Source organism: Ursus arctos, unplaced genomic scaffold, assembly GCF_023065955.2.
Source record: "Ursus arctos isolate Adak ecotype North America unplaced genomic scaffold, UrsArc2.0 scaffold_25, whole genome shotgun sequence".
Lineage (NCBI taxonomy): Eukaryota > Metazoa > Chordata > Mammalia > Carnivora > Ursidae > Ursus > Ursus arctos.
Genome location: NW_026622930.1, coordinates 34820378 through 34842301, shown reverse-complemented (window position 1 = coordinate 34842301; position 21924 = coordinate 34820378). Strand labels below are relative to the sequence as shown.

Here is a 21924-nt window from a genome sequence, read left to right as displayed (position 1 = left end):
TCTATTCTTTGGTTATGGCCAGTTCCGGCTCCACCCCCACCTCTGTCCTAGGATTTCTCCCTCAGATTTCAACCCCCCTCCTTTGCTCTCAGTGCAAGCTGTTGCCTGATGGGTGACCAGAGAGGCTGGCATAGGGATGAGCATACAGAGAGAGGGGTCTCTTTGCAGCTCAGGTTTATAAATCATCCTTAAGTCCCACTCCCCACCCCCACCCTCAGAGTCACAGTCAATAAAGCCTCTTTCCCCTCTCCCAAACACATTCCTTTGACGTTCTGTTCCTTTGTGCAGAGTAGGCCTTGGCCTTCGTTTAAACCTGATTTCATCCAAAGCAGCAGGGGTTAAGTGGGAACAAACTTTTTTTTCTCTAGGACCTCAGGACGCTATGGGCCTGGCTTATTTTTTTCCCCCCAGGAAGGACTGAAAATATGATATACTTTCCTCATTTTGGTTTAGAGCTGAGTCTAATGTAGCAAGAAGGAATAAGAAAGCACCATAACAGGCCACTGAAAATCTCTGGATCTATCACCAGGCTGGCTTTCCCCCCTTTTCTGTGCCGTTTGCCTTCACAGGTGAAATGTACAGCATTTTTGCTGACTAGCATGGTAGCCACTTGCCACATGTGGCTGTTGAGCACTTGGAATGTAGCTGGTCCATATTTAAATGTGCTATAAATGTAAAATATACACTATACAAACAAGTTTAAACAAAATAGCTCCTTAATCATTCTGAAATGTTGATTACGTATTAAAATGATAATATTTCAGGGTTTGGACACAATAAGTATATTTTAAAAATTAATTCCACCTGTTTCTTTTTACTGTGGCCACCAGAAATTTTAAAATTACATTTGTGGCTTGCATTATATTTATCTTGGATTTTGCTATTATGAAGTTTATTTCAATATGTGGAGGATTTGGAGTGTTTAAATATGTTTCTTATGCTCAGTAAAATTTTAAATTTATAGTCAGTTTATAATTATTATGTACTTACTGTAAAAATTATAAGGTAAAATTAAAAAGAAGATAAATGACCCAAAATTCACCAAGAGAGGAATTTGCAGATTTAAAGTAGGAGGTTCCCAAATGTGCTTATTCTCTGCCTCCATTTCCGGGACTCATTTCAGGTTCATATGCAGAGCTAAATCAGAATGGTAAGAAGAAACCCATTACCTTCCATACTTGATTTCTGCGGGGTAGGCTCCATCAGTTTGCTTTGGGCTTTAAGGGAGAAAGAAGTCCCAGTTTTATGGTAACTTGAGGGGACAGGGAAGAGGTTCATGGTACCTTCTCTTCTAACATTTAAAAAGAGAAGAAGAGGGGCACCTGGCTGGCTCAGTCAGAAGGACATGAGACTCTTGGTCTCAGGGTCATGAGTTGAAGCCCCATGTTAAGTGTAGAGATTACTCAAATAAAATAAAATTTAAGAAAAAAAGGGAGGGGGGCACCTGGCTCAGTCAGTTTAGTGTCCGACTGTTGATTTCGGCCCAGGTTGTGATCTCAGGGTCATGAGACAGAGCCCTGCATGGGTCTCCGTGCTGGGCGTGGAGCCTGCTTAAGATTCTCCCTCTGCCTCTCCCCAGCCCTCCCTGTGCGTGCTTCCGTGTGTGCACACACACACACACTCTCTCTCTCTCACTCAAAAAAAAAAAAAAAAAAAAAAAAAAAAAGAAAAAGAAAAGAGAAGGCGCTCCTGGGTTGGCTCAGTTGGTTGTGTCTGCCTTTGGTGCAGGTCGTGGTCTCTGCGTCCAGGGAGCCAGCCCCACATCCAGCTTCCTGCTCAGGAGGGAGTCTGTTTTTCTCTCTCTCTCCCTCTGTCCCCACTGTTCATTCTCTCTCTCTCACTCCCAAATAAATAAATAAAATCTTTAAAAAAAAAGAGAGAGAGAGAGAAGAGGAGAAAGTGCGTGTTTCCTGCACAATCACTCTGTCCTTTCAAAACCTCGCTAAGATGGTGCTGGTTTGAGTTGTGCAAACCCAAGTGCCACTCTAAATCTTCTGCCAGAAGGCAGGCTGACTTAGTATTCCAAAAACCGAGTTTGGTTGGTTTTGGCAGCAGCTTGGCAGGTGTGCATGATGTCTGGCGTCTGCCGCAGTGGCCGTGGAAGGGTGGAAATGCCGCATAAGCACTCCTGTCAGGTGCAGATGGCAGGTGGCACAGAAGGATGCGGAGACTTGTCCGGAAAACTGCTGGGCTCTGGAGTTTGATTTTTTTTTTTTTTTAAGATTTTATTTATTTATTCAACAGAGATAGAGACAGCCAGCGAGAGAGGGAACACAAGCAGGGGGAGTGGGAGAGGAAGAAGCAGGCTCATAGCGGAGGAGCCTGATGTGGGGCTTGATCCCATAACGCCAGGATCACGCCCTGAGCCGAAGGCAGACGCTCAACCACTGTGTCACCCAGGCGCCCCTAGAGTTTGATGTTTTCAATCTGCAAACGAATCTAAAGGAAAAGCTTGTTTCCCTAGCATTCTGGTTACAGGGACAAATGTGGAGCTCTGACAGGCCCGAGTTTTAGTATAGACTCTGTCCCGAATTACATATGTCGTTGCACCTCAGTCTCCTCAACTGTAAAGTGGGAATGATAATGCTGACTACCTCCTAGAAATCTTATGAGGACTCAGTATGATCGTGTGAAGGGCTTAGCGTAGGTACTTGGCACCTGGTCCGTACTTGGTAAACGTGCACTGTAATGATTGCCTTACTTCCTTGTTGAAGACTTGCACGTGAGGAAACCCGTGTGTGAATGAAGAGGCTGCAGGAAGGGAGGGATCTGCCCCGGTAGAAGCTGAACCAGTGCTTCAGTGTTTCCCCCAAATGGAGGGCTAATTTGGGCCCACACAGATCATGAAGTCCCTTTGAGAAGGCTGGAGGTCCTGAGGGGTTTGGGTCATCTTCCCCAGACCACTGGCGTTCAGGATGGTTCTTGAAAGCCTGATAACAAGGGTCAGTCCTGGGAGTCTGTTACTCAGAGGAAGTCCCAAGCAAAACTGGAAGCAAATCCAGGATCAGCCTTGGAGTGCCTGGGTCTCACCTTGGCCCCTTGAGCGATCAAGTGATTGCAGGTGCACAGCCCTCTCCATCAATTCTCAAGTCCTCCACAGGCCATGCCTGCTGTCCTAAGGCCAGGAATCAGAGCTAGAATAGCCTGTATTGGGGGAGGGGGGCCAAGTTCAGTAAGTGTGCCCATGCCGGTACAGTATCCTTACCACTGAATTTGTGTTGCAAGGACTCTTGAGCAGATGCCTGCCTCTAACAGACAAGGCTCAGTGTATATACCACATCCAGAAGGAAGAGCGTACTGCTGTCCCCAGTCAACTGCAAGTTTTGTGTAAAGATTTTTTAAATCTTTTTGTTTAAGATTTTCAAGATGCTTATTCTTTGTCTTTTTCTCCGTTTTAGACTTTCTCCTTAGTTCTCTATTTCCCTACCTACTGACACCCCATGTTACCTCTTTACCACCTTTCCGCTCTCCTTCCTCCCCAACACTCACATCACCAAAAACATTCATAAGAATACATTTCCTGCTGGCTTGTGTATCCTCAATTTATATTGATTAACTTTTGACCAAATACTCTAGGGGTTTTGATCTGGATAACCTAAAGAAGTTGAAGAAAAAGATAGTGGGACTCATCAATGCCTTTGGCTAGCATTTATGTAGCTAAATAGCCTTGGGGCTGTAGGTATTGATCCTGCCAGGAGGCCTTTTGAAGATAGGGGCTTGCCTAGATCACTGAGAGATTGAACTTCCCTCTCAACCCATAGTTGTGATTTGTTATATTGCAGGGAGAAAATATCAGATACACAAAAAGACTGGAAATTCTTTGAGGTGAGTCATTTACATTTTGGGGCTTTTCTCTTTCATATGAAACATGAAGTATACCAATAACCAATAGCTATTTCTCAGGCACTTGTTTTTAGTGAATATCTTCTTAAAAGGATGCTAATAAACTGTATGCCATATCTTTAATTTTTGGTCTCGTTTTCCTCCTGCAAGGGTGAGTACATGTGTGATTTTCTACAGCTTTTCAGGAATGTGGAGAAATGGGGTCATCTGGGTTTGCATCTGATTAGGAGTGTTATATAGACAGGTGGGAGTTTTTACTGTCATAGCCATGGGTCGTGATTCTTGTCTGTTTTCTGTCGTAGTCCTTTTATACTTTCTGTACGTATGTAGCTTGGATTGTCTTCCGACGTCAACACTTCACAGAGATTGAGGAAGAAATAGGGAGGCTCTTCCGTACCGATATGTTCAACATTCCTCGGAGGAAGCGCGAGGATGAAGAATCAGGGGGGGAAAAGAAACGCATGACTTTTGTGCAATTCAGGTATGACCTTTTGACTTTCCAAAGCTCAGGGACATTTCTAGAAAGCAGGATGATGTAATCTAAATGTCCCCTCTCCCCACCCCAGGCAAATGATGGCAAAACGCCCAGCGATTAAAAAAGCCATTAACATGCGCTCTCCAGTTATGTCTACTCTGCTACCATCTCTCAGAGAAAAAGCTCAGAATGTCTTTGAGAAAAAGAATCATCAAAGAGGCATCAAACTCCCAGCACAGATGCAAGAGCACCTGGAAAGTCTGGACTCTGTGCCCATGCCAACGTAAGTGGCCCAAGGAGAGAGAAAAGAGCCTCCGGTCATGTCCTAGGTTGGGCCAGGAGGCGTAGGGGCTCAGAGACCGCGCCTCGTCCAGAAAGTTGAACAAAAATGAGAGCCACCTTCTTATCCACCCCTCTCCTCTCCACCTTCCTTTCCCAGGCAGCTCTTGGTACACCCAGCTAGACTAGAAAATATTGCTAGAAAGTTATGCTAGACTTCAAATAGCTCTAATTTGGAAGAGGGAGTAGCTGACTTTGTAAGGCTGAGGTTTCTCCATTAGAAGAACCATCTCTCGGAAATGTGGGAAGGTTACTGTGGGCTGAGTTCTTGGACCCGTACTTAAGACCACAAAGGGGGTTCATGGAAACAGGGAAAACTTTAAAAAATATATATGTGTGTGTGTGTGTGTGTGTGTGTGTGTGTGTGTGTGTGTAGCTTTGGTGTACACACACACACACACACGCAAGCACAGTCACAACCATACACCTTATTCTTTGGCCTCACTGCTTCAGCTATACCAATAATTTCTTTTCACAGAGTTGGCATCTTGGGGGAGCCTCGATGTCTGTTCAACCCCCATACCCTTCTCCCGCTTGAACCAGAGGAAAACACAAAACCGGCTGGGAGACATTCTTCCATGATAGAAAGAAATAACGTGAAGATCCAGGATACACCGAACTTAGTCATGAGAACACTGTCCTCTCAAACAACATTCCCTAAATAAGCGGGTACATTCCATTTCTGTAATTAAGTCCCTGTATTTGAAGTAAACTACTTTGACTTAATCACTTTATATAGGACTAATATTTATTATTATTAAACTTTTTAAGTTGTTCAAATTATTTTGTTAAAAGTTCAACAGTAGGCAATTAAAGAATCTCAAAAAGCTCTTGAAAAGCTCGCTTTCCTGTATTTACTAGTTTGCTGTCTTATTTACTTCCTTGGCTTCTCTGACTGTTCAGAGTAATATATTAGGACATTTGGCCAGTGTTCTAGTGGACTAGTGAAGAAACATCCTGTGTATTTGTTCCTAAGTTCGTTTTTACTGTATGAGTAAAAGTTTACAGTTTACAAAGCAACAGACTTGAATGAGTAGCCTTTGATGTTTTTTAAGCAGGTGAATTGTTAAAGATTACTAAAGGTTTTTTTGGTTTTGTTTTGTTTTTAAATATTTGGCAATTAAGTGATGAAAAGGCGAGCTACCAACTGGGAGAAAATATGGGCAAAACTCATAACTAATAGAGGACTTGAATGCAAAATATACAAAGAACTCTTAAAAATTAACAATAAGAAAAGCATCCAATGAAAAAATGGGCAAAAACCTTATGTAAGGAGACACCTTACTGGGGTGCCTGTGTGGCTCAGTCGTTAAGCGTCTGCCTTCGGCCCAGGGCATGATCCCAGAGTCCTGGGATCGAGCCCCGCATTGGGCTCCCTGCTGTGCTGGGAGCCTGCTTCTTCCTCTCCCACTCCCCCTGCTGTGTTCCCTCTCTTGCTGGCTGTGTTTCTCTCTGTCAAATAAATAAATAAAATCTTAAAAAAAAAAAAAAAAAGACACCTTACCAAAGAAAATATACACACAACAAATAAGCATATGAAGAGATGTCCACAATCATTAGGGAAGGCAAATTAAAAAAGTTATGAGATACCACTACACACCTATTAGCCATGGCTAAAATCCAGAAAACTAACAACACCAAATGCTGGTGAGGTTGCAGAGCAAAGGAACTCTTATTCACTGCTGGGGGAATAAAAATGATGCAGCCACCTTAGAAGATGACTTAGAAATTTCTTTATGTTTCTTACTTTTAAGTTTCTTAAAATTCATATGAAAATGTAAGAGATCCAGATAAGTAAAACAATCTTGCAAAAGAACAAAGTTGGAAAACTAACAAATTCAGGTTTCAAAATTGAACTCAAAAGGGATCAATAGACCTAAATGTAAGAGCTAAAGTTAGAAAAGTCTTAGAAGAAAATGTTGGAGTAAATCTTGATGATCTTGGGTTAGGCATTGGTTTCTTAAATATGAATGACCGAAACACGTAAGCAACCAAAGAAAAAAATTGATAAATTGGATTTCATCAAAATTAATAACTTTTGTACTCCAAAGGACACTACCAAGAAAATGAGCATGTGCACTCCAATGTTTATAGCAGCAATGTCCACAATAGCCAAACTATGGAAAGAGCCCAGATGTCCATCGACAGATGAATGGATATAGAAGATGTGGTATATATACAATGGAATATTATGCAGCCATCAAAAATGAAACCTTGCCATTTGCAATGACTTGGATGGAACTAGAGGGTATTATGCTAAGCGAAATAAGTCAATCAGAGAAAGACAATTATCATATCTCACTTATATGTGGAATTTAAGAAACAAAACGGAGGATCATAGGGAAAGAGAGGAAAAAATGAAACAAGAGGAAACCAGAGAGGGAGAAAAACCATAAGAGACTCTTAATCTCTGGAAACAAACTGAGGGTTGCTGGAGTGGAGAGGGGTGGGAGGGATGGGGAGGCTGGGTGATGGACATTGGGGAGGGTGTGTGCTGTGGTGAGCACCGTGTATTGTGTAAGACTGATGAATCAGAGAACTGTACCCCTGAAAGGAATAATACATTATATGTTAATTTTAAAAAATGAGGGTGATAGTTGTTCAACTCTGAATATACTGAAAACAAATTTTACACTATAATGGTGAGTTGTATGGCATATTTATATCTCATACTTATAAGTGAAAACAATTCACAGAATGGGAGAAAATATTTGCAATTCATATATGTAATACAGATCTGGTATTCAGAATATATAATGAATTCTTACAACTCCACAATAAAAAATAAGTACTCTAATTTTTATAAAGTTTTTATTTTAATCACTCAGTGTTCATCATGAGCCTTGCACTCCTTAATATCCGTCACCCATTTCACCCATCCCCCCATCTCCCTGCCCTCTGGTAACCATCAGTTCTCTATAAAATAGAACTACCCTGTTTCTTGGTTTGTTTCTCTCCCTTTCTCTTTTTTTCCCCTTCACTCATTTGTTTCTTAAATTCCACATGTGAGTGAAATCATATGGTATTTGTCTTTCTCTGACAGTTCACTTAGCATTATACTCTCTAGATCCATCCATGTCATTGCAAATGGTAAGATTTTGTTCTTTTTATGGCTGAGTAATATTCCATTATGTATATACACCACACCTTCTATATCCATTCATCAATCAATGGACACTTGGGCTGATTCCATATCTTGGCTATTGTAAATAATGCTGCTATAAACATGGGGGTGCCTGTGTCCCTTTGAATTAGTGTTTTTGTATTCTTTATACCCAGTAGTGTGATTGCTGGATCATAGGGTAGTTCTCGTTTTAACTTTTTGCGCCACCCACTGGGGCTGCACCAGTTTGCATTCCCACCACCAGTGTAAGAGGGTTCCTTTTTCTAGCCAACATCTGTCGTTTCTTGTGTTGATTTTAGCCATTTTGACATGTGTGAGGTGATATTTCATTGTAGTTTTGATTTGCTTTTCCCTAATGATGAGTGATGATGAGCATCCTTTCATGTGTCTGTTGGCCATCTGGATGTCTTCTTTGGAGAAATGTCTGTTTGTGTCTTCTGCCTGTTTTTAAATTGGATTATTTGTTTTTTGGGGTATTAAGTTGTATAAGTTCTTTATATATTTTAGATCCTAATGCTCTATTGGATATGTCATTTGCAAATATCTTCTTCCGTTCCATAAGTTGCCTTTTAGTTTTGTTATTTCCTTTGCTGTGCAGAGATTTTTATTTTTATTTTATTTTTTAAAGATTTTATTTATTTATTTGAGATAGAGTTGGGGGAGGGGCAGAGGGAGAAGCAGACTCCTCACTGAGCAGGAAGCCTGATTTGGGGCTCCATCCCAGGACCCTGGAATCATGACCTGAGCTGAAGTCAGATGCTTAACTAACTGAGCCACCCAGGTGCTCCAAAGATTTTTATTTTGATGTAGTCCCAATGGTTTATTTTTGCTTTTGTTTCCCTTGCCTCAAGAAAATAATTGCTGTGGCCTATGTCAGAGAAATTACTCCTATGTTCTCTTCTAAGATATTTATGGTTTCAGGTCTCATATTTAGATCTTTAATCTATTTTGAATTTGTGTATAAGAAAATGGTCTTCCTTCCTCCCTCCCTTCCTCCCCCCTTTCCTTCTTTTGTTCCTTCCTTCCTTCCTTCCTTCCTTCCTTCCTTCCTTCCTCTTTCTTTCTCTCTTCTTCCCTCTCTCTCTCCTTCCTTCCTCCCTCCCTTCCTTCCTTCCTTCCTTCCTTCCTTCCTTCCTTCCTTCCTTCCTTCCTATCTTGGAGGTAGCTGTCCAGTTTTCCCAACACCATTTGTTAAAGAGACTGTCTTTTTCCCATTGGATATTTTCTTACTCCTTTGTCGAAGATTAATTGACCATATAACTGCGGGTTTATTTCTGGGTTTTCTATTCTGTTCTATTGATGTGTGTGTCTGTTTTTGTGTCAGTACCATACTGTTTTGACCACTACAGCTTTGTAATATAACTGGAAGTCCAGAATTGTGATGCCTCCAGCTTTGCTTTTCTTCATCAAGATTGCTTTGGCTCTTTGGGGTCTCTTCTGGCTCCATACAAATTTTAGGATTGTTTGTTCTAGCTCTGTGAAAAATGCTGTTGGTATTTTGATGGGGATTACATTAAATGTGTAGATTGCTTTAGGTAGTATAGACATTTTCACAATATTTTTTCCTCTGATCCATGAGCATGGAATGTCTTTCCAATTCTTTGTCTCTTCTTCAGTTTCTTTCATGAATGTTTTATAGTTTTCGGAGTACAGGTCTTTCACCTCTTTGGTTAGGTTTATTCCTAGGTATCTTATTATTTTTGGTGCTATTGTAAATGGAATTGCTTTCTACATTTCTCCTGTTGCTGCTCCATTATTGGTATATAGAAATGCAACGGAGTTCTGTAGATTAATTTTGTATCCTGTAAGTTTACTGAATTCATCTATCAGTTCTAGCAGTGTTTTGGTAGAGTCTTCTGGGTTTTCTATATATAGTATCATGTCATCTGCAAATAGTGAAAGTTTTACTTCTTGCTGATTTGGATGCATTTTACTTCCTCTTGTTGTCTGACTACTGTGGCTGGGGCTTTCAGTGCTGTGTTGAATGAAAGTGATGAGGGTGGACATCCTTGTCTTCTTCCTGATCTTGGGGAAAAGGTTCTCAGTTTTTCCCCATTGAGGTTGATGTTAGCTGTGGGTTTTCATATATGGCCTTTATTATGTTGAAATATGTTCCCTCTAAACCTACTTTGTTGAGGGTTTTTGTCATGAGTGGATCTTGTACTTTGTCAAATTCTTTTTCTGCATCTATTGAAATGATCGTGTGGTTATTATTCTTTCTCTGTTATTCATGCGATATGTCACCTTGATTGATTTACGAATATTGGACCACCTTTGCAGCCCAGAAATAACCATCACTTGATCATGGTGAATGACTTTTTAAATGTATTGTTGGGTTTGGTTTGCTGGTATTTTGTTGAAGATTTATGCATCTGTGTTCATAAGGGATATTGGCCTGCAGTTCGTGTGTGTGTGTGTGTGTGTGTGTGTGTGTGTGTGTGTCTTTATCTGGTTTTAGTATCAGGGTAATGCTGGCCTCATAGAATGAATTTGTAAGTTTTCCTTCCTCTTCCATTGTTTTGGAATAGTTTGAGAATAGGTATTAACTCTTCTTTAAATGTTTGGTAGAATTTGCCTGTGAAGCCATCTGGTCCTGGACTTTGTTTGTTGAGTTTTTTGATCACTGATTCAATTTTTTTTTTTACTGGTAATCAGTCTGTTCAAATATTGTATTTCTTCCTGTTTCAGTTTTTATGTTTCAGGTTTTATGTTTCTAGGGTTTTATCCATTTCTTCTAGATTGTCCAGTTTGTTGGCATATAGTGTTTCATAATATTCTCTTATAATTGTTTGTATTTCTATGGTGTTGGTTGTTATTTCTTTCTTACTTGTGATTTTATTTATTTGAGTTCTTTTTTTTCTTCATAAGTCTGGCTAGAGGTTTATCAATTTTTTTTTAAAGATTTTATTTATTTATGTGACAGAGAGACAGCCAGCGAGAGAGGGAACACAGCAGGGGAGTGGGAGAGGAAGAAGCAGGCTCCCAGTAGAGGAGCCCGATGTAGGGCTTGATCCCATAACGCCAGGATCACGCCCTGAGCCGAAGGCAGACACTTAAAGACTGCGCTACCCAGGCGCCCCAACAATTTTTGATTTTTTTTTTTCAAAGAAACAGCTCCTGGTTTCATTGATCTGTTTTATTGTTTTTTTTTTTTTTTAAGTTTCTATATCATTTACTTCTGTCCTAATCTTTATTATTTCCTTCCTTCTGCTGGTTTTAAGTTTTGTTTGTTCTTTTTCTAGCTCCATTCGGTGTAAGTTTAGGTGGTTTATTTGAGCTTTTTCTTGCTTTTTGAGGTAGGCCTGTATGGCTGTAAACATCCCTCTTAGAACTGCTTTTGCTGCATCCCAAAAGTTTTGAACTGTTGTGTTTTCATTTGTTTCCATGTTGTTTTTAATTTAATTTATTAATTATTGTTATTAATTTAAATTTCCTGTTTTATCATTCATTGTTTAGTAGCACGTTATTTAACCTCTATGTATTTGTGATCTTTCCAGATTTTTTCTTGTGGTTGACTTCTATTTTCATAGTGTTATAGTCAGAAAAGATACATGGCATGACCGCAATCTTTTTGAATTTGTTGTGGCTTGTTTTGTGGCTTAATATGTGATCTGTTCTGGAGAATGTTCCATATGCACTTGAAAAGAATATGTATTCTGCTGTTTTAGCATGGAATATTCTGAATATGTCTGTTAAATCCATCTGGTCCAGTGTGTCATTCAAAGCCGTTGTTTCCTTGTTGATTTTCTGTTCAGATGCTCTGTTCATTGATGTAAGTAGGGTGTTTAAGTCTACTACCACTGTATTACTATTGATTAGTTCCTTTATGTTTGTTTTTATTTTATTTTTTTTAAGTTTTTTATTTATTCAGGAGAGAGTGCAGGAAGAGAGCCTGAAGGGGGGTAGTGGGAGAGGGAGAGGGAGAAGCAGACTCCCAGCTGAGCAGGGAGTCCAACGCAGGGCTTGATCCCCGGTCCCTGAGATCATGACCTGAGCCAAAGGCAGATGCTTAACTGACTGAGCCACCCAGGCGCCCCTGTTTTTAACTGTTTTATGTATTTGGGTGCTCCCATGTTAGATGCATAAATATTTACAATTGTTATATCTTCTTGTTGGATTGTCCCCTTTACTATTATGTAGTGTCCTTCTTTGTCTCTTCTTATAGTCTTTGTTTTAAAGTCTATTTTGGGGGCACTTGGGTGGCTCAGTCAGTTAAGCATCTGACTCTTGATTTTGGCTCAGATCGTGATCTCGGGGTTGTGAGATTGAGCCCTGCCTTGGGCTCCATGCCAGCAGGGAGTCTGCTTGGATTCTCTCTCTCCCTCTGCCTCTCCCCACCTCAAGTAAATAAATAAATCTTAAAAAAAATAAAGTCTATTTTTGTCTGATAGAGGTATTGGTATTCCAGCTTTCTTTTGACAAACTTGCATGATAAATGTTTCTCCATCCCCTCACTTTCTTTTTTTTATTTTACAATTTTATTTATTTATTTATTTGACAGAGAAAGGGAGAGAGTAGCATAGAGAGAGGGAGAAGCAGACTCCCTGCTGAGCAGGAAGCCTGAGGCAGGACTCGATCCCAGGACCCCAGGATCATGACCTGAGCTGAAGGCAGATGTTCAACTGACTGAGCCACCCAGGCGCCCCCATCCCCTCACTTTCAATCTGTAGGTGTCTTAAGGGCTAAAATGAGCCTCTTGTAGGCAACAAATAGATGGGTCTTGTTTTGTTTTGTTTTTTCATCCATTCTGTCACCTTATGTCTTTTGATTGGAGCATTTAGTCCATTTAATTCAAAGTAATTATTGATAGATGTGTATTTATTGCCGTTTTATTACTTGTTTTTTTTTCTGAAGATTTTCTCTGATCTTTTCTTTCTTTCATGGTATACTGGTTTTCTTTAGTGATATATTTGGATTTCTCTTTATTCTTTGCATATTTATTAGTGGGTTTTGATTTGTGGTTACCATCAGGTTTATATATAACACCTTCTGCTATATAACGGTCTGAATTAAGTTGATGGTCATTTAAGTTTGAACCCATTTTTTTTTTTTTTTTAGGATTTTATTTATTTATTTGACAGAGACAGCCAGCGAGAGAGGGAACACAAGCAGGGGGAGTGGGAGAGGAAGAAGCAGGCTCCCAGCAGAAGAGCCTGATGCGGGGCTCGATCCCAGAACGCTGGGACCACGCCCTGAGCCGAAGGTAGACGCTTAACGACTGCGCCACCCAGGCGCCCCTGAACCCATTCTTTATTCCTCTCCTCCCCATGTTTTAGGTGTCTGATATCATACTTTACATCTTTTATTTTATGAGTTTCTTGACTGATTTTTTTACAGAAATATCCATTTTTACTGCTTTTGTGTTTCCTACCTTCGTACTGTCATTTTTGGTCTTTCCTTTCCACTCAGAGTCCCCTTTAATATTTCTTGCAGGGCTGGTTGAACTCCTTTAGTTTTTGTCTGTCTGGGAAGCTATTTATCTCTCCTATTCTGAATGATAGCCTTGCTGGATAAGTATTCTTGGCTGCTGGTTTTTCCCATTCATCACTTTGAATATATCATACCTCCTTTCTGGCTTGGAAATTTTTTGCTGAAAAATCTGCTCATAGCCTTATGGGCTGCTGGTTTTTCCCATTCATCGCTTTGAATATATCATACCTCCTTTCTGGCTTGGAAAGTTTTGCTGAAAAATCTGCTCATGGCCTTATGGGGTTTCCTTTGTATATAACTGTCTTCTTTTGTCTTGCTGCTTTTAACATTTTTTCTTTATCAGTATATTTTGCCATTTTAATTACTATATGTCTTGGTGTGGTTCTGCTCTTGTTGATTTTCTTGAGAGTTCTCTGTGCTTCCTGGATCCAGATATCTGATTCCTTCCCCAGATTTGGGAAGTTTTCAACTATTATTTCTTCAAATAAATTATTTGTCCTCTTTTCTTTTTCTTCTTCTTCTGGGACTCCTATAATATGAATGTTATTACATTTAATGGAGTCACTGGTTTCCCCAAGTCTGTTCTTGTTTTGCATAATTCTTTTTTCTGTCTTTTGTTCAGCTTGACTTTCCATTACTCTGTCTTCTAGGTCATTAATTCATTCCTCTGCTTCTTTCAGCCTGCTGTTCATTCTATCAAGCGTGTTTCTCAAATAATCAAATTTTTAAATGGGCAAAGAATCTGAATAGCTATTATTCCAAGGAAGATAAAAATTGGCCGTAAGCACATGAAAAAAATGCTCAACATCGTTAGTCATTACAGAAATGCAAATCAAAACCACAATGAAATACCACCTCATACCCACTAGGATGGCTATGAACAAAAGACAAGAACAAGTGCTGATGTGGGTGCAGAGTAATCAGAACCTTCACCACATTGCTGGGGGAATGTAAAATGATGTAGCCACTTTGGAAAAAAGTTTGTCAGTTCCTCAAAAAGTTAAGTATAGAATACCGTATGACCTAGCAATTCCACTTTTAGACACATACCCCAGAGAACTGAAAACATATGTTTACACAAACATTTGTACACAAATGTTCATAGAAACGTTGTTCATAATAGATAAAAAATGGAACAACCCAAATGTCCAACAGTTGATGGATGGATAAAAAGGTGGTATAGCCATACAATAGAATATATGCAGCCATAAAAAAGAATGAAGTACTAATTCATGCTACAATGCGAATAAAGCTTAAAAACATTATGCTAAATGAAAGAAGCCAGACACAAGAGGCCACATCTTCTATGATCCAGTTGTATGAAATGTCCAGAATAGGGAAATCCATAAAGATAAGGTAGATTAGTGCTTGCCAGAGGCTGAGAGGAAGAAGGAATAGGGTGTGACTGCTAACAGGTACAGAATTTGATTTTGGGGGTGATAAAAATGTGCATTAGATAGTACTAATGGTTACATGTTGTGACTATACTATCACTGAATTGCACACTTTAAAAGAGTAAATTTCATAGTAAGTAATTTTTTTAAAAAAAGGAAATTCTGAGAAACTGCGGCATGATGACTAAATGTAATGTAGTATCCTGGAAAGGATCCTGAACTAGAAAAAGGACATTAGGAAGAAATAAGGAAATCTTAATAAAGTATGGGTTGTAGTTAATAGTAATGTATCAAAACTGGTTCATTAATTGTGGCAAATGTACTGTACTAATGTAAAATGTTGATAATGGGGGAAATTGGGTGTAAGGTATACAGGAATTCTCTATATTATCTTTGCAGTTTTTCTTTACATTTAAAATTGTCCTAAAATAAAAAGTTGATTAAAAAAAATGTTCAGCAGATACTTATGTAGTAATCTGATATGTGGACATAGAGCTGGACAACATGCAGTCCTCTGTGCAAGTTGCTCTCTGGGCATAAGGGAAGGATAAGACAAACACAGGTTTAAAAAGGACACTAGTTGTCATAAATCAGGAAAAACAATGCAGGGGTGCCTGGGTGGCTCAGTTGGTGAGGCATCTGCCTTCAACTCAGGTCATGACCTAGGGTCGTGGGATAGAACCCTGCATGGGGCTCCCTGCTCAGCAGGGAGTCTGCTTCTCCCTCTGCCCCTCCCCCTGCTTGTGCTCTCTCTCTCTTTCTCAAATAAATACATAAATCTTGGAGGGAAAAAAAGAAAACAATGCAGTGGGGCTTAAGGGAGGAAGCCTACCAGGTTGAGGGAGTGAGAGATGGGCATGGAGATGGTTCTTGAAGATGGAAGGGGTCTGGGTAGGCAGAGATGGGATGGAGCATACCAGGGAATGCTTCTAGGGTTTCTCACAGGGTTCAGACCTGGAAACCCAGGGGAGCCAGGAGGCCTCATGCAGTTGACCTGGAACATGGGGTTGGCTCAGGAATAGTGAGGGATTCTCCTTTAGACAGGAAAGAAGGGGTCTTATTGCTTAACCTTCAGCTGGTGAAGACTGAAAAAGTCTTTTCTGTTTAGTCTTTAAGACTGTCTACTCCAGGGTCCTAGAGCATCTGAACCGTCACTGTTGTAGGATTCAGCCTGCCCCACCCTGTCATCCTATTTCAGACTTGTTATATGGCATTCTGACCTCCCAGCTAATTTTTTTACCAAGAAAGAAAAATAAATTTGACTCCTCCAGGCCCATTTTCATTCACCTCTCCCGCCTCCAAACAAGTTTCAGGTTGCAGAAAGTCAGCGATTTCAGGGAACTGAGCGCCCAGCGTGAACTGGCCACTGTTATATGTGCAGATGGTCTGCAGAGCCGTCTGTGTCTGACAGCAGGCCCCTACAGTTGTTCTCTGCCTCTGAGTTCAGGCACATGCTGGTGGCTCTCCCTCTGGGGGCAATGCTTGAGGCAATGTAGGTGAGCCATGCCAAGGGACTTGGTGTCCGAGACCACTTCCTTTGCACCTTGGCCTTCCTCCTCCTCCTTGTACAGAATGATTTGTTCTCATCTCCTTTACTTATCCTGCCTCTAACCCAGCTGCCCAAGCAGAACCAAAGGAGAATGCCCTGGGGCCGAGGGCCTCAGCCCTCACCCTGCAAATTCAGGCCACACTGAAATCTACACAGAGTGGCCACCCAAGCCTAGGACCTTTGCAGGGGTCACCTCTCCTGCCCTCACTGGCCAGTATCAGAACATCAAAGCTATTTAGAATCAAAGTTTTAAGTCTGTTTGTGGATGCCCCATATCAACCCATACTTCTTAGAAGTACTTTTTTAAAAAAATTGAATTAGCCAACATATAATATATCATTAGTTTCAGATGTAGAATTCAGTAATTCATCTGTTGTGTCTAACACCGTGCTCATCACATCATGTGCCCTCCCCAATGCCCATCACCCAATTACCCCATCCCCCACCCACCTCCCCTCCAGCAACCCTCAGTTTGTTTCCTATAGTTGAATCTCTCATGGTTTGTCTCCCTCTCTGATTTCTTTCCATTCTGTTTTCCCTCCCTTCCCCTACGATCCTCTGCACTATTTTTTTATATTCCACATATGAGTGAAACCATATGATAATTATCTTTCTCTGATTGACTTATTTTGCTGAGCATAATACCTTCCAGTTCCATCCACATCGATGTAAATGATAAGTATTTATCCTTTCTGATGGCCAAGTAATATCCCATTGTGTGTGTGTATACATACATACATACCACATCTTTTTTACCCATTCATCTGTCGATGGACATCTGGGCTCTTTCCATAGTTTGGCTCTTGTGGACATTGCTGCTATGAACATTGGGGTGCAGGTGCCCCTTCAGATCATTACATTTGTATCTTTGGGGTAAATACCTAGTAGTGCAATTGCTGGGTCATAGGCTAGCTCTATTTTTAACTTCTTGAGGAAGCTCCATGCTGTTTACAGATTGGCTGTACCAGCTTGCAGTCCTACCAACAGTGTAAGAGGGTTCCCCTTTCTCCGCATCCTCGCCAACATTTGTTGTTTCCTGACTTGTTAATTTTAGCCATTCTGACCAGTGTGAGGTGGTTTCTCATTGTGGTTTTGATTTGTATTTCCCTGATGCCGAGTGATGTGGAGCATTTTTTCATGTGTCTGTTGGCCATTTGTATGTCCTCTTTGGAAAAATGTCTGTTCATGTCTTCTACCCATTTATTGACTAGAGTATTTGGTTTTTTGGGTGTTGAGTTTGATATGTTCTTTATAGATCTTGGATACTAGCCCTTTATCTGATAGGTCATTTGCAAATATCTTCTCCCATTCTGTAGGTTGCCTTTTAGTTTTGTTGACTCTTTACTGTGCAAAAGCCTGGGCTGCGAGAGTGGTTCAACATTCACAAATCAATCAACGTGATACATCACATTAATAAAAGAAAGGGCAACAACCATATGATCCTCTCAATTGATGCAGAAAAAGCATTTGACAAAATACAGCATCCTTTCTTTATTGAAATTCTCCACAGTGTAGGGATAAAGGGAGCATACCTCAATATCATAAAAGCCATCTACGAAAAGCCCACAGCGAATGTCATTCTCGATGGGGAAAAACTGAGAGCTTTTCCTCTAAGGTCAGGAACACAACAAGGATATCCACTCTCACCACTGTTGTTCAACATAGTACTAGAAGTCCTGGCCTCAGCAGTCAGACAACAAAAAGAAATAAAAGGCATTCAAATTGTCAAAGAAGAAGTCAAAGTCTCACTCTTCGCAGATGACATGACTCTTTATGTGGAAAACCCAAAAAACTCCATCTCCAAATTGCTAGAACTCATACAGAAATTCAGCAACGTGGCAGGATATGAAATCAATGCACAGAAATAAGTTACATTTCTATATGCTAACAATGAGACAGAAGAAAGAGAAAATAAGGAATTGGGGGCTTCTGGGTGGCTCAGTGGTAAGGATCTGCCTTTGACTCAGGTCATGATCCAGGGTCCTAGGATTGAGCCCCGCATCGGGCTCCCTGCTTGGTGGAGACTCGGCTGTCTCCCTCTGCTCCTCCTCCCACTCCCTGCTCATGCTCTCTCTCAAATAAATAAATAAATCTTAAAAAAAAAGGAAATTAAGGAATCGATTCCATTTACAATTGCACCAAAAGCCGTAGATACCTAGGGATAAACCTAACCAAAGAGGTAAAGGATCCATGCTCTAAAAACTACAGAACACCTATGAAAGAAATTAAGACACAAGGAAATGGAAAAACATTCCATGCTCATGGATTGGAAGAATAAATATTGTTAAAATGTCTATGCTACCCAGAGCAATCTACACATTCAGTGCAATCCCTATAAAAATACCATTGACATTTTTCACAGAGCTGGAACAAATAATCCTAAAATTTGTATGGAACCCGAAAAGACCCCAAATAGCCAGAGGAATGTTGAAAAAGAAAACCGAAGCTGGTGGCATCACAATCCCGGACTTCAAGCTCTATTACAAAGCTGTAATCATCAAGACAGTGTGGTACTGGGACAAAAACAGACACATAGATCAATGGAACAGAATAGAGAGCCCAGAAATGGACCCACAACTGTATGCTCAACTGATTTTTGACAAAGCAAGAAAGAATATCCAATGGAAAAAAAGACAATCTCTTCAACGAGTGGCACTGGGAAAATTGTGTGCAAATATGTACAAACAAAAAGGGGGTCATACAGCGAGCTGTAGTCTGTACCCTTCCTCCTTCCTATGGTAATGCATGGTGAACATTCTCCTACAGCAGCTAATACTCATCTAAAATACGATTTTTTTTAAAGATTTTATTTATTTATTTGACAGAGATAGAGACAGCCAGCGAGAGAGGGAACTCAAGCAGGGGGAGTGGGAGAGGAAGAAGCAGGCTCATAGCGGAGGAGCCTGATGTGGGGCTCGATCCCAGATCGCTGGGATCACGCCCTGAGCTGAAGGCAGACGCTTAACCGCTGTGCCACCCAGGCGCCCCCTAAAATACGATTTTAATTGCCCTGTAGTATTCTATGGTATGAATTTGCCACAACGTCCTCGCCCAATCCCCTACCTTATTTTACACACACATTGTCACTCAAACCGATGGTTGTTTTCTTAGGATAAATCCTGGCAAATGGTATTGCTGTATCAAAGAGCACACTCATCCTGAAAACCTTATTATGGCCAAATCTTTTCCCGGAAGGCTAGCTCCAAAGCACACGAGCTCCATCTGTGTATAGAATCCTCACTTTCTCACCTGGGCATTATCGTTTCCTTGAATCATTGCACGTGCTATGGTAGTGAAAAATAGAATTGTGCGTTCATTCTAATTTATACTCCAAATAACAGGAGGGATGACTACGTCTGCACATTGGTCATTTGTGCTTCTCTTTTCCTGATTTATCACAGAAATAATATGATGTATGGAATGTTTTGTTTCCTGGATTAAATGCATTACCCAACCCAAGGAAATAAATTGTGGCATCATAGATAATACAAGTAACAGCACCTTGTCATAAATGCTGGATAAAGGCAAATGGTCTCTGGCTGTTTGTTCTTAATTGATAAAATTCATTTGCCCATATTTTAGCTCAGAATCTCAAAACGCTGCCCAGATCCCAGTTAAACTTGTTAAAATACTTTTTAGGTAGTTGTTACAGGAGTTTTATCTGCCTCAGCAACTCCTGACCCACCAACCTCATCTCCAGCCTGGTGGTGGTGCCAGTAAAAACAGTCTGAACTCAAGTACCTGGTGATTAGCCTATTCGTATATTTTGCTTATTTTTCTATTAACGGACTCTATATTATCTTTTTTTTATTGATTTGTCATTCTTTGAAGAAATTGCAAATGTTCCTATGAGGAAAACAAGTTACAGAAAAGCTGATTATAACATGAGCCCATGTGTGTAAAACACACATATAGTTATAGAAGGTCTGGAACGAAATAACTAAATTATTAACAATTCTGCCTGGGGGCGTCAGGGTGGCTCATTCGAGTAAGTGTCTGCCTTCGGCTCAGGTCATGATCCCTGGGTCCTGGGATCAAACGTCGCGTTGGGCTCCCTGCTCAGCTGGGAGTCTGCTTCTCCCCCTTCCTTTGCCCCTGCTCCTGCTCTCTCTCTCTCAAATAAATAAATAAATAAAATCTTAAAAAAAAAATTCTGCCCAAGAGGTAGGATTTTGAATGATTTTTCTCTAAACATTTTTGCTTACATGTATGTTCTATTTTTTTTTTTTTACAATAGATTGAAAATATGGTGTCCCTGATTTCTTGCATAGTGGTGATATCTAGCACCCACCCCATCTGGCGGCACGCAGGAATCTCAGTGTTTATGAGCAAAAGACATGAGTAGGTAATCTGCCACAAAAGGAGAAATACAAATGGCCAATACGAAGAGGTCTTCATTCTCACTACTAACTGAAAGTATAAATTAGAACATACGATTCCATTTTCACCTATGGACTTGGCAAAGATTCCAAGAAATGATGTCTAATGTTGGCAAGTGGGTGGAAAAGTAGGCATTCTTCTACACTGAAGGGGAAATATACTCTGGTGTGGGTTCTGGAAGTCAATTCGGCAGTAACGTATTACTTTTTGAACGTATTTCTATATTCGTGTATTCGTTTAGGGCTGACTCAGATATCTGGCTCCTTCCCATCAGTCTGTGATGGTCTTGTCCATTATTGATTAAAGACTTACTGAGGGGTGCAACTATATCATTTAATCCAGCCCTCTGACCAGATAGATGCTTCAGAAGTGCTTTGGAGGGTGATTATGGTAATGATTAAATAAATAATTTATCATGCTGAATTTACAAGCAGTCGTCGGTGGACCGATAGCCTACTCAGTGCTCAGTGCCTTGCTAGAAGAATAAGGTGAGGTTGCTGTTCTCAGAGCTGAACTAGAGTCAGGACAAAGCTCAAGAACAGAACGGGGAAGCTTGCAGGTAAGCCCAGTTGTGGAGTGGAAACTTAAGGGCTCAGCAATGAGCCACCTCATAATCATCCATGCAGAAGCAGTGGGGACCCGGGTAGGAGGAGCTCACGTCTCATTTCTGGTGCTCACTCCGTCCTCCCCCTGCACCCACGCTTGGATGAACGCTTACCACTGAGCACAGCTGGTGCATCTGAGTGTGCCCTGTCTCCCTGGCAGCGTGAGCCCTTGCAGAGTGCACCCCCAGGGAAACCCAGGTGGTTGAGGAGGGAAAATTTCTCCATACAGAAATAGTCCAGGTGATCGATGTAGAAGGAATGACAGAATTAGAAACTTACCATCTTCTAAAACCTTAATGGAATAGTGGGTCTAGGCATTGATTGCCGGTGGCAGCTAACATCATCAGGGACATCTTCTCATTAAATGCCCCCAGTGGGAATATGAAACTCCTGCCAAGAAAACCAAAAAACAAACAAACAAAAAAAACAAAAACAAAAACCCAAAGCAGATCGGGCCTCTAATCTAACATTTGACTTATGGCAAGTGGGGAGAGGAACATGTTAAATAACACTACAAGAATTCAGTCAGAAAAATTCAAAATGGGGGGAACTCTTCAGAAAAACTCACCTTCTTCTTCAACAAGTAACAAGGGGGAAGATGGGTGGGTAAAGGAACCTTTAGGTTAAAAAAGAGACTTAAAAGCCATATCTGTCGAACACAATACATGGACCTTGCTTGGATCCTGATTTAAACCAACCAATTATTTTAATATAGATATCATATGTATATGATGTAATCAGGGAAATTTACTACTAGGGGATATCTGATATTAGGAATTATCGGT

The 21924-nt window shown here is 40.6% G+C and overlaps 1 protein-coding gene across 3 annotated transcripts in view; it reads left to right on the top strand.

Moving 5' to 3' along the window:
• The window catches only part of PPP1R36 (protein phosphatase 1 regulatory subunit 36), a 45226-nt gene extending 23655 nt beyond the window's left edge, over positions 1–21571 (top strand). The window contains exons 8-12 of one of the 3 annotated variants that reach the window (XM_048220058.2): positions 3783–3825; positions 4146–4324; positions 4410–4601; positions 5136–5326; positions 20392–21571. In XM_048220058.2, the coding sequence (XP_048076015.1) occupies positions 3783–3825; positions 4146–4324; positions 4410–4601; positions 5136–5322 (601 nt within the window). In that variant the 3' untranslated portion in view covers positions 5323–5326; positions 20392–21571. Of the gene's footprint in view, positions 1–3782; positions 3826–4145; positions 4325–4409; positions 4602–5135; positions 5486–20391 lie in introns of those variants that run through there. The other 2 variants (XM_057318702.1, XM_026486890.4) reach the window with 2 other exon arrangements.
• Positions 21572–21924: the final 353 nt, after the last annotated feature.